General features: G+C 39.3%; 1 protein-coding gene across 1 annotated transcript in view; it reads right to left on the bottom strand.

Moving 5' to 3' along the window:
- Cenpi (centromere protein I) overlaps positions 1 to 13,638 on the bottom strand; it is a 44,938-nt gene that overhangs the window by 14,492 nt on the left and 16,808 nt on the right. The window contains exons 2-9 of the mRNA XM_032889441.1: positions 9,143 to 9,232; positions 8,683 to 8,808; positions 8,151 to 8,309; positions 7,808 to 7,928; positions 6,696 to 6,787; positions 5,608 to 5,725; positions 4,926 to 4,987; positions 1,971 to 2,065 (exon numbers count right to left, since the gene is read on the bottom strand). Coding sequence (XP_032745332.1) covers positions 1,971 to 2,065; positions 4,926 to 4,987; positions 5,608 to 5,725; positions 6,696 to 6,787; positions 7,808 to 7,928; positions 8,151 to 8,309; positions 8,683 to 8,808; positions 9,143 to 9,232 — 863 coding nt within the window. The remainder of the gene's footprint in view (positions 1 to 1,970; positions 2,066 to 4,925; positions 4,988 to 5,607; positions 5,726 to 6,695; positions 6,788 to 7,807; positions 7,929 to 8,150; positions 8,310 to 8,682; positions 8,809 to 9,142; positions 9,233 to 13,638) is intronic.

Genomic DNA, 13,638 nt, shown 5'->3' with positions numbered 1-13,638 from the left:
AAACTATAAATTCTCCAATGTACAATTTGCTGTTTTAAAAAATAAAAGCACAGCGATTAACCACAGTATTACTCTTGATGGCAGTGGTTGTTGTCCTCCTCCTCTTCTTCTTCCTCCTCCTTTTTTTTTTTTTGAGATATGGCCTCACTACACAGCTCTGGCTGTCCTGGAACTCATTACTACAATGCAGAACTCAGCAGATCTGCCTGCTTCTTCCTCCCAAGAGCTGGGATTAAAGGCAGGCACCACCGAGGCACAGCACTTTTGTCTTCTAAGGAACCATTAAGAGCAACTCAATTTTAGCACTTGGAAGGCACTTAAGGAAGGTCAAGAGTTCAAATGCTGAAAATTTGAGGGCCACTAGAGGTATATGACTACCTCGAAAAATGAAATAAAATGAAAATGATATATGTTGGACTGGAGAGATGGCTAGGAGGACAAAGCATTTGTCATGTAACCCTGACAACATGAAATCAACTCCCAGAACCCATAGACAGTGGAAGGAGTCAATCACACAGTATTGTCCTCTGACCTTCCCACATACCATGGCATCATGTGTACATGTACATGTAACATATATAAACACACTGCCAGACTAATAGTAAGCGTTACAAAATTTTAGAAACTGTCTGGTTATTATAATGGTACCATTTTAATAGCTGAGATGGTATCTAGAGTTCCCAGGAATTATCCTTGGGAATAATCCAAGGAGAAAAGTAAAACGTGAAGAACAGTTTGGGGATAGAGAGATGGTTGAGCAGTAGAAAGAATGTACTGCTCTTCCAGGTATTCCAAGTTCGAATCCAGTGGGTGGCTCACAATCATCAGTAAACTTTCGCTTCAGGGGAATCCAACACCTTTGGCCTCCAAGGGCACCTACATTTAACTATACACATCATACATATACACTTATTAAAAACTAATAAAAACAGTTCTTAAAAAGAAAAGCCATTGAGTCAATAACTATTAAAACTGGATGATGGATGTGTAAGTATGGTGTTTAATCTTGATTCTTAACTTGATACGATCTAGAGTCAGCATGGAAACCAACCTCTAGTCATGTCTGTGAGAGATTAGTGAGACGAGGGTAACTGAGGTGTAGGAGGACTCACCCTAAATACAGGTGGTACTGCTGTTTCATGGGTTGGGGTCCTGAACACAAGCATGACTTGCTGTGTTTACTAAATGTCAAAAGAATATGGACAGCTGCCTCATGGCCCCACAACTATCCCTCCCCACCACAATGGACTACAGATTCTCAACTGTGAGCCAAGATAAACCCTCTTTCCCTCCTTGACCTTCGCCAGGTCCTTTTGCTGTTGCAACAAAAGGTAATATACTAGAGGTTGGTAACATTGTACTGTGTGTGCGTCTATCTTTGGAATTATTTTTATTGTCTATTTATACTTTAAAGCATTTTTGTATTCCATGGAAATCTCATAAATGTATTTTGATCATATTCACCCCAACTCTTCCCTTTAACTCTTCCTACCTCCCTATGCCCCTTCACCTTTATGTTCTTTTTTTTTCAATTTAATAAGCCATCAACTCCACGTTTTTGCTATCCACACATTTCTGAGGGTTATTCACTGAAGTATGGTCTGTCTACCTTAAGGAAACTGAGTTCATCCTAGAAGCTATAAAGTTCTCTTAGCTACCCAGGGGTGGAGTCTTCTGGATTGCTAGCATATCGACAAGCTGCAGTATAAGTTCAATATTCCCTTTTTGCTATATTACCTAGTGCCACGTAACTCAAAAGGGTTGCTTTCTGGTTTATCTAAATAGTAACTTAGAAACTTGATTTTTCTTTCAGGATTATGGGAACGAAATATGGAGATTAACTATAAAAAATTTCCAGGAAAGTTCTACGTATTTTCATAAAATAATTAAGTCTCACGCCATAATATTAGATTCCATATGCAAACATTTTTCTGTTGAACATTTCTGTGGACGGCATAGGATTAACTCACAGAGGACTGTCTGTCATGGGCTGCACCTGTGCTTCTGTAGAGAGCCACAACAGCCAATTCTGCAGTAAGTCTTTCAGACATTGAAGAAGACTGCACTGAAGAGGGAAAACAAAACACAACAAAATCATCCAAAGCAAATAGTAGCTACACCGAACAGACTAGAAATAGAACGTGAAGATGGCGGTGGCCCACTTACAACTCAGTTGCTACTCCGACATGCTCAGTCTCCAAAACGGAGCTGAATGCAAGCACATGCTTATGTTATCAATTTTTTTCTAGAACATACTGCAACAAGACTTCAAGCTTAGCCTAGGAACAGAGTTTTCTCTAAATCACACTCCTTTATAACATCCTTTATTTCATCAAAGAAACCAGCAGTCCTGACCATGCACAGTGGCATAATCTATATTGGCAGCACTCAGGAGGCAGAGGTAGGGAGATAAGAGGTTGAAACAGAGTAGTACATAGTAAGTTTGATGCCAGCCTGGGCATAAAGACTCTATCTCAGAAAAAAATCATCCCTAGTGTCCTCTCCGAGATCATCTCAAGTTGCTACCAGTAAGAGTTTTCCACGCTTTTTCTTTGTGGTCTCTAAGTACAAGCTATTTCCTTTCTGCTGGTTATAATGATTAATCTTCTATAATTCTGGAAAACATTTCTAATCTCTGAGTTCTCAGACTTTTTCCCCTGCATTCCCCAGGCCTCATTCACATTCCTTAACTATCTTCAGTAAGTCTCAGTCTGGGCCTCAAAATTAAAAACTGCTCTCTATCCTTGACTCATTTTCTGTTTCCTTTCCTCCTTCTGTCCCTCCTCCCACCTCCTTCCTCTACTCTTAGACATGAAGAGATAGATGGACAAATAAATGGGTCCATGCACAGCAGGTTGAATCATGAATAATTGCTATCAGCCCCTGACCTACACAAATAACACCTGCCTACAGCTCACCAGAACATCCACAGCTAAGGGGCTCTTTAAACTGCTGGCATGAGTGGACATTTTTGAAAAGAACTCAACTAGAAGATTAGGAAAGAATTGTAAGAGATTTTATTTTTCGAAATAGTCTCTGAAAGTTTAGTAGCTGGGATAACTGGTATTTTCATTTGAATAACAGTATTCATATAGTAGTAAGTTACAAGTAATACAATTTGTAAATTCAAGTTAATAGTTAATGTGATAGGCGATAAAGTGACATGCAATGAATTATGAGAAATACTAACCAGAACAACTTATTTTTCCTGTAAATGCAGTCAACAGTGAGTAATGTGAGAGGCAAACTAAAGAAATATTCTATCATCACTGCTTTCAAAGGAAAACAGGTATTCGATAAGAAAGTGACTCAAGGAATTTGGTTGGCTTTGGTCACTATTGCATCCTACAATTGTTAAAAATAATTAGAGCATCGTGGCTCACATCCCTAATCCTAGTGCCTGGAAAACTAAGTTAAGAAGACAGATGCAGGTTAAAGGTTATCCTGAGTTCCAGGGAGACCTGGGCTACATAGGTAGACCCTGTTTCAACCTCACATCCTTAACTCCCAAAAAACTTTCAAAAGAGAAATTAGTATATTATGATATATAGTATAATATTAATAATTAGTATATTTATGAAATGTACTAACATAAGTATTATGTTCAAAACTCTAGCAATGCATTGCGATAAAAATATCATTCATTATATTCTAAGAGACTGGAACTTTGGCTGGATTTTATAGCCAGAGTTAATTCTATACCTTGAGGTCGTTTGAGATTGCTAGCTACTGTGTACCTGGTTTGTTTGTTTAACCTGCCTTTATGAACAATGTTCCAATCGACCCTGCTGGCCCTGAATTTCCCACAGAATCATCTTTTAAATCGTATGCTAGTGCATAGCTGTAATCTTAAATTATGTAATTTCCAAGTCCCTGACCCAGAACAACGCATGGGCATAATTTGCTTAAAGCAGCAACTATAGAGGTTGAAAGCAACCTTTTAAAATGAATATTCACTGTAAATGTTGAGCACAACACTTATGGATATCAGTTGATATAAACAATAGTATTTATAGTTCTGTTTTTTTGTCTGGGTCAATTAGGGTCAGTTGGAATCAGTGGCTTAATCCCTTGTAAAACTCTGTTCAAATTTTCAGAAAAGTATCAAATCCTTGCTCACAGTTAAATGACTCCAGGAGGAAGGGCTGTTAGTTCTTAAGTGTGATACTGATGCACTGTTAGTGATGGGGAGTTAAGGACAATGCATTTAATCCAGGCACAAAGGCATAAATAAAAAACTTCATATACAGTTGAGTATTTCTCAGTGGGTTTGCTCATTGTTAATATGCATTTGACATGTTTTTCGCTGCTTACTACTATAAAAAGTTCAGGAAAAGTGTGTGACCAAGCTTTCAAATCAGGAAGTTCTATCCACTTTAATTTCCATAATATGGAATAGTTACAAAGTAAATGCAGTGGCTAGGTGGAGTGAGACACCGTGCTCTCATGCTATCAGCGCTGGGAGAGCAAGGGCCAGAAGGGCTGCTGCTATTCCAGCCTGTCCATGGACCAAATCCCAGGCAAGTCTAAGCTACAATACCTAGCAAACCCTTGGACTGAAAGGGAAGAAGAGGAGAAAGAAGAAGAAAGGAAGGAAAAACTGGAGGGAAGGGAAGGAGGGCAGGTAAAATCCCAAGCCACGACAAACACATGTGGTGTATGTGCACAAACACACATGCACACACGCAGCACACACACACACACACACAGAGAGAGAGAGAGAGAGAGAGAGAGAGAGAGAGAGAGAGAGAGAGAGAGAGGAGACAGAGACAGAGACACAGAGACAGAGAAAGACAAATGTCAAAATTACAAAAGGGAAAATAGAAAATCCTGCCAGAATTCCACTTTGGAATTATAGAACATAGTTAACAGAAGTATGTTTTTTCCTGAGTATGACTCAGATATGTTTTGTTCAGTTTTTTTACCTTGAAATAAATGGATGATGTAAAGAAGAGAGGTGCTAGATGATCAAGAAGTGGCTTCATCTCTAGGAAATAGAAGATAAAAGGAATATTCAAAAATCTTTAATCTTCTTATATTACACTGAATCAAATAAGTTCAAGTTCTGGTGGTTTCAGTAAAAATGTCTCCCGTAAGCTGAGTTCAAATGCTTGGTCCCCAAATGGTGGCGATATTCAAGTGGTTTCAAAATCTTCAGCTTGCTGACGGAAATACGTCAGTGGAGGTGGGCTTCAAGGCTTCAAAGCCTAGGCCACTTCTAAGCCACTCTCTGCATCATCCTTATGCTTTAAGAAGCGATCCCTTACTTATATTCCCAGCCTACCTCTATGCTTTACTGCCGTGGATTCTAACACGCTGGAACTGTAAACCAAGTTGTAAAACAAACTCTTAAATTGTCTCAGGCATGGTATTAAATCACAGCCAAATAAAAGTTACTGGAGCTGGAGAGATGGCTGAGGGGTTGAGAGCACTGACTGCTCTTCCAGAGGTTTTGAGTTCAATTCCCAGCAACCTCATGGTGGCTCACAACCATTTGAAATGACATTTGATGCCCTCTTCTGGTGTGTCTGAATACAGTGTACTCATATATATAAAATAAATAAATCTTAAAAAAAAAAAGTGGCGATAAGTTTTCATGGTACATACCAGAGAAGCTACTGAATGGAATCCAGGCCAGAAGCTTAAGGAACTGTGACCGACAAGAGAAGCCATCCCAGAGAGGCAGGCTTTTATACAGGAATGCCTCACAGGAGTAAAATCCCTCCTGAAATACATGGTGATCATAAAACCTTGTATAGAATCACGAAGGCTCTAACAACCATTTTATTTTGTGCTATAGTTGTTTCAGATGCGTGAGGGCATCTAAGCAATGTCAATACATGACAGGATAAAAAATACACCTGCTAGGACATATGACACACTCTGAAATGTTTGTAGCTTTTAAAAATATAAGTCATGGGCTGAAACCGGAGCTCAGTCAGGGTGCTTGCCTAATATGCAGAACCACCTAAACTGGATGTGGTCATGCACTCCTGCAATCCCAGATTTCAAGGTGTGGAGACAGGATGATCTGATCAGGAGTTCAGAGTCATTCTTGGGCCAGCCTGGGCTAACGAGGCTCTGTCAAAGGATTAATTAATTAATTAAAACACAATTCACAGGCTGAGGATATGGAGCAGTGGTAGAATAAGGGCTCACCTAGTACACACAAGGCCCTTGGTCAGATTGACAGCACTTGCCCCAACCTTATACGGTAGTAACCCTCTAAGACTTATATTCCTGGATAATTCAATTAATTGAATGCATCAAACCATTTGTTTTCTTAAACTTATAGAAATTTCCATTGTATTTAAAATTTTAAACGTATTCCTTCTTCAAATATAATAGTATAAAAATAAACACCAGTGCAACTTGGCTCTCTAAATTTCATTTTGAGAAAATACTATTTTTAAAATATGCCAAGAATAAGGAAAATTAGTAAATAAAAATAAAAATTGATGACAGCAGGTACCAAGGCTTAGAGTACAGTTCCGTTGGTAGACTGCTTGCTTAGTATTCACAAGGCCCTTGGTTTGATCCCCAATATTGCAAACTATCAGGTGTATGTCTGTCTGTGATACATAAGACTCTACCTCTAAAAACGAAGAATGTCAGCTACATAAGAAAATACTGCAATGAGCATCCAAATGAATCTTAAGAATGATGGGGTCACTAGAAACCAGATAAAACCTTACTTGTAAGAAGCACTGCACCCTGATGACCATGTCCAGAAAGTTTATAAACTCCTTTTCTTGTTGATAATCATTCATATTATACCACACACACTCTAGAGAAGAAATTATAAATATAAGCATCTGGTCAGACAATAATAAAAATGATACGGAATACAGGTATGACTACTCTGAAGTGACAAAGAAATGACAAATTGAAAGTTGTAGGATTCGAATATCCTGGCTAAGTGACATTGTAGATTTGAACAGGGATCTGGAAGTGATAGCCAGCAAATATGGTAACATAGGTGAAAGCTTACAGTTCACTTACAATGAATAATATTACCTTCATGTCACAGGAATTCAAGTGACTATTAATAGATGCTTGAAAATAAATAGGGTGAGTTGAATATAAGCTACAAGTAGTGAGAACTTACAAATTAAAAATCAAATTAATCATATCAAATATCCTATAAAGATAAGACTCTAGATCAAAGGAACAATCCCCTATGGAGACTAAAACTGATTGCAAAGATGTGAATAGTCAAAACTTGCTTATCCAAGAAATAAATACTTATGATAATCAGCAAAATTCCAAGAGAAAAATGGCAATAAAGTGATCAGGCTTTACTAGGGTGCACATGAAAGCCTCTTCATAGTCACTTCCTTGAGCTCTCTAATTAAAAAAACTGCTAATAACCAATGGGCTATTAGAGGCAGGACTTGATTTGGTACACATGACCATGTTGGTCACCAAAAAGAATCAAGTCTACTATAAAATAAAAAGATGATATTCTGTCTTGTAAATTGATTTTCTCTCAGATGGCTTAACATTAACCTAATCATTCTTGCCTGTTCCTAGGAATAAAAAGAAGATCTCTGAGATTAAGGTCAGTCATCTGACAAATTCTGATGCTCATGTAGCAGTGTTTGCTTAACATCACTCCATTTTTATTGTCTTAAAATGATAACACCACAAGTATTCATGTTCAGGATATAGGATTACTAGAGAAGTGACTACAACATATATATATATATATATATAATTTGTAATAATTTGTAATTTAGTATAAGGAATGTGTTTACTATCGTCTTCGACTCTAATTTACCTAATGCTGTAGAGCATCAATTCTTACCTTCTTGTAATGTTTGACTCAGCCAATAAGAAAGCCTGAGTAAGATTGACTCATCTTTGACACAGTTGACATAGTGAAGTAGCAGAGAGCTGTTTAGCACTGAGCTCATCTGAGAAGGCAGCTGTGAAGATGGAAGAAGTCACCAGTTACTGTAGGAAATGAACATCACAGCAAGAAGTAAAACAGTATATAGGAAATATACAACAAGAATGAAGGGTAGGCCTGAGAGAAGGCTCAGTTCCTTGGCATGTATTAAGGCTGAGTTTGATCCCAAGTACCTAAAAAAAAGAGGCTCTCCAGATCAAACAGAAAACCCGAATTAGCACCTGCTCCAGTCACATACCTCTAAGCAGTGAATGTTCTCTAAAAGCTGAGGGAAACTTTGAAGTTGGTCTACTGGAAGTGATCTATCATTGCTGAGATAATCAAAAAGACTCATCTTTTCTCTGCATTCTTTCTTAGCAGAATTTACCGCTGGTATAACTGAGTGATAATTCCATTTCTAAAGGAGAAAAAAATTATACAATAATTTATCAATGTACTAAAATGACAATCTAAAAAAGGTAAAAGCAGCAAGTCAGATACGGTGGCACACTCTTTTAATCCCAACATTCAGAAGGCAGAAGCCAAGCCTAGTCAACATAGCAAGTTTCAGGCCATCCAGGCTACATTTTAGAAATATACAATCTCAAAAATAATAGATAAAAAGTAAATAAATCTGTAAAATCAGTTGTTAAGATGTTTCACTTAATGGGAGACTGGATGTGGTTTTCATAGAATACTAGATTGTCAAAATCTAAGTAAATGTCTCTCACCACCATCTGAATAGTTACTATTTTAAAGCCACAAGTCCTTTGGTACTTTACATTACTTACTCTTTTTAGAGAATGGCCGGGAGTGGGACCTAATTGAAGTAGAGGTTCTGGAAAAATTCCTTGGTTCCTTAGCTTCACAGCAAGGAGAGCTGGAGTCCATAGATTTTTTGAATTATTAAAAAAGATCTATAAATTTAGGTAAAACAAAGAGGATTAGGTACTCAGGAATCAGAGCAATTGAGTTCAAAACTATTAACTGAATGCATATTAATTATAAATATTTACATTCTTATAAATCCATTTAATACTTTAGTTCAAATCTTTAAATTAACTCCATGAAGAACAATGTATTTTGCCAAGGCTGTGGTGCAAACTTGCAGTCTCAGCACTTGGGAAGCCAAGGAAGGAAGATGAGTTACAGGCCAGCCTGAGCCACCACACCACAACCCTTTCCCAAACAAAACCAAATAAACAAAATGGATTCCATCTCTGTAGGACTTCTCCCTTGGTAATCCCTTACCTTCTTCCTTACAGGCAAAGATACAGAAATCAGGGTAGGAGCGAAGAACTTATACAGTGACAGCAAAGCCTGGAGATGAGGCTGCATTCCCTGAAATAAAGTGAGAATTTGTCAGTTTTCATTGTTCAACTCAGTGGCCAAATGCAAACTAATATTAACAAAAGGTATAATAACCCAGGTCTAAATCTTTAGACTCTAATTTCACAATGTAGCCATCCAGGCATGGTGGCAAACACCTCCCAACAATCAGGTGCAGAAGTAGAAACAAGTGCAAACTCTGTGAGCTCAGAACCAGCCGGGTCTACATAGACAGTGCCAGGCCAGGCGGGGCTAAACAGAGAAAGCAAACTCTCTGTGTTGGCTAATTCTCATATCAGCATGACACAATGGAGAGCCATTTGGAAGAAATAATCTTTATTGAGAGATGCCCCGATAGGATTGTTCTATAGGTGAATGTGGAGGACGTTTTCATGATTGATAGTTGATGTTCAGGGCTTAGCCCATTGTGAGTGGAGCCACCCTTGGGTACGAGATCCCGTGATACAAGAGAAAATGGGCTAATCCAAGCCATAAGGAGCAAGCCAGCAAGCAAGGATCCTCTATGGCTTCTCTATCAGCTCCAGACTTCCCTGTCTATATTGTAAAAAAATAAAATAAACCCTTTCCTCCCAAGTGTGCTTTTCGTAACTGCATAAATCCTAACTAAGACACTGTGTAAGAAGGCAGACAGGCAGGCAGGCCAGCAGGCAGAGAGGGAAGGAAGGAGGGAGGAAATGAGTAACCAGATAATTTATATCAATAATCTTAAAAACCAACTTCTGCACTGGATGACCTCCTCGTTGGTTAAGTATTTCCTTATCACTTCTTCCATGGATTTTCTCAATGTTTCTACCTGTATTTTAGTCTTACAACTCATCCTTGCTAGCACAGGCATGGCTTACTCAGAATGGCAACTTACTTGAGCTTCCATGTTTATTAATCTTTGGAGCTGAGAGATAGCTAAACAAAACCACCCAATACTCTTGCAAGGACCCAGGTTCCAGTCCCAGCACCCACACAGCAGCTCACCAGGTCCGTAATGCTACTTCCATGAGTTCTGTCACCTACTTCTGGCCTACTTAGGTACTATACACATACATAGCCACAGACAAAATACCCATACGTATAAAACAAAGTTTTTAAAAATAGTAGCAAGGGTGTGGTGGCATATACCTTTAATCCCAGCACTCAACAAGGGGGAGCAGAGGCAGAAAGACCTCTGTGAATTTGAGGATAGCATGGTTGGCATGGCTAGTTCTAGGACAACCTGTGCTATACAGCAGGATACTGTCTCAAACCATATATACATACATACATAGATAGATGATAGATGATAGATAGATAGATAGATAGATAGATAGATAGATAGATAGATGGAAGGAAGGAAGGAATATGCTCATCTTTGAATTAGACATCAAGGCAGTAGGATCTAGAGTAAAAGTCAAGAAAAACAGAACCGAAGAGATGTTAATTTAACAAGAATACTTGATCATCGTATCCCAGCAAATGCATTAGGAAGGCTGGTGACGCCGTAATGTGCACAGCAACCCACTTTTCATGTACTGGCTGCTGCTGATTGCCCCATCTTTACAACAGCCCTCCCTACCTCCCTACTGGACAATAGTCAAAGAGCTTGATAAGACCAAAATAAGTCTTCAAAAATACTAACTTCGCACCCGAACAAATGGCTGTCAACAAAGTACATGTCTGGCAAACATGAAGGCCTGAGTTCCTTCCCAAGAACCCAAGTTTTTTTTTTTTTTTTTTTTTCGGAGCTGGGGACCGAACCCAGGGCCTTCGTTTATAGGCAAGCGCTCTACCACTGAGCTAAATCCCCAACCCTGGAACCCAAGTTTTAAACTGGGCTCATGTGTGATGGTATGCATTTGGAACCCCAGTGCTGCAGAGGCAGTCAGGTAGATCCTAGGGTTGGCTTGCCCCAGCCATTCACTCTTGCCAGCCAGCCTAGACTACTTGACAAGCTTCAGACTATGAAGAGGCCCTGCTCAGGAAAGGTGGATAGGGACTGATAAGATGGCTCAGTAGGTATAGGCACCTGTACCCAGACCTGATGCCATGAGCTCACTCGTGGGACCTGAATGGTAGAAGGAGAAAACCAACTATGGCAACTTGTCCTCTGACCTCCATAAGCACTCCACAGCACATGCACACCCACATGTCTATAATACGACATGAGCACACCAGTGCACGCACACATAAGCGGAGAGAGAGAGAGAGAGAGAGAGAGAGAGAACGTCTATAAGCGACATGCAGCACCAGTGCACGACACATAAGGGAGAGAGAGAGAGAGAGAGAGAGAGAGAGAGAGAGAGAGAGAGAGAGAGAGAGAGAACGTGTTTAGGAAGCGACATGCGCTCCAGTGCCACGCACACATAAGCGGGGAGAGAGAGAGAGAGAGAGAGAGAGAGAGAGAGAGAGAGAGAGAGAGAGACATCTATATCTATATTATAGCGACACCAGTGCACGACACATAACGGAGAGACAGAGAGAGAGAGACAGAGAGAGAGAACGTCTATAATATGTGTCGTGCACCAGTGCACGCACACAAGCAAAAGAGAGACAGGGAGAGAGAGATAGACAGAAAGACGAGAGAGACAGAGAGACAGAGAAAGAGGATTGACTGACTCAATGAAAACAGTCATTGATGGATGTCTACATTTTAACACACTTGTTACTGGAAAAAAAAGAGTATCATTCCAAATCCAAATAAGTAACCAAATCTTTTATGACATTAAAAATTTTGCTGAATTGAATACTATACAAAATAAGCAGCAAATGCCACTTAGAAGCACAGAATAGTATAACAAACGTGGGGAGTGTATGAGAAATGCATTGTTAGTGAGTTCATTATTGCATGAACATCTTCTCCTGGTTAGTTCTTTAGACAATTTAATACCATCAATTTAATAATTTAGAGTTGTCTGTAAGAGAAAACCTCAATTGAGACAAATGCCTCCAGGGCTAAATGGCAGATTGTTCTTCCAGAGGACCCAAGTTTAATTTCCAGCACCTCATGACAGTGCACAACCATCTGTAACCCCAGTTGGGGACGTGACACCTGTTCAGGTCTCCACGGGCACTCTATGAGCATTGTGCACAGATACACATGCTAAGCAGAACACCTATACACATAAATTAGTTAAATAAATTAGTTTTTAAAGAAAAACGTATGATTGATTGGGCCTGTAGGCAAGTGTGTAGGGCATTTTCTTGAAGAATGATTGATGTCCCAAAGCCCACCACACTATGGGCAGAGGCATCCCATGGTTGTATAAGAAAAGCAGGCCATGGGAACAAGCCCAGTATGCCTATATTCCTCCTTGGTCTCTTGCTTCCAGTTCCTGCCCTAATTTCCCCACAACATAGACTATATATAAACTATAAGCTAATAAACTCTTTCCTCAGAAGGTTGTTTTTGGTCCTGGGGTTTTATCACAGCAATAGAAGGTAAACCAGGAATAATCATAGAATCTACTTAACCTCATATGGTATGGCCTATTGTTAAATAATTAGGCTCTGTAGGCTTTCCCTGCATATGTGGTCAATTAAATAGAACATTGGCATGGGACATGATTGTGTTCACTCATGGACACTCATGTAGCCCAGGCTGGCCTCGAACTTTGTTATGTAGCTGAAATGACCTTAAACTGATTTTGCCATCTCCACTTCCCAAATGCTAGGATTACAGGCCTGGGCCATAATGTCCAATTTAATGGTTCTAGGATTTGAACTCAGAGCTTTAGTGCCCTGCTAAAGTAAGCACTCTACCAACTAAACACCCCTCCCCAAAAAAACTTATTACATTTTATTTTTTAAAGATTTATTCATTTTATTATATACAAAGTACACTGTAGCTGTCTTCAGACACACCAGAAGAGGGCATCAGATCTCATTACAGATGTTTGTGACCACCATGAGGTTGCTGGGAATTGAACTCAGGACCTCTGGAAGAGTAGATCAGGTGCTCTTAACCGCTGGGAGCCATCTCTCCAGCCCTAAATTTTTATTTTTAACCTTTTATTTTGTAACATTTTACACACACACACACACACACACACACACACACACACACATTAATTGGATTCAATTACTGCTGTTCAGTGCAGCAGATTAATACAGCTTGCATTGTTCACTGCACTATTCCAATACTGCAAACTAGTCCTACCTCCCTGTATTTACTAACATATTCCTTCAATTGATGTTAATACTCCATGTCAAGTGACACTTTTTGAACAACTCCATGTGATATTAGTCCTTGCGTCTGGCTCCTTTATCCATCCTTAGTGTCATCTAGGTCCATCCATTGCTGCAATAAGACTTCATTCTTTTTGTATTTTGAACATGTTTCTATTATTGCATATTTAAATGTCCTTTCAGTCAGTCATTCAGACAAGCACCTCAGCTGATTCTTTCTTACCAGCAATACGTAACTTCTA

The sequence above is a fragment of the Rattus rattus genome, chromosome X, assembly GCF_011064425.1.
Source record: "Rattus rattus isolate New Zealand chromosome X, Rrattus_CSIRO_v1, whole genome shotgun sequence".
Classification (NCBI taxonomy): domain Eukaryota; kingdom Metazoa; phylum Chordata; class Mammalia; order Rodentia; family Muridae; genus Rattus; species Rattus rattus.
The sequence above is the reverse complement of the archived record's forward strand: the minus strand, read 5'-3'. Positions and strand labels throughout refer to the sequence as shown.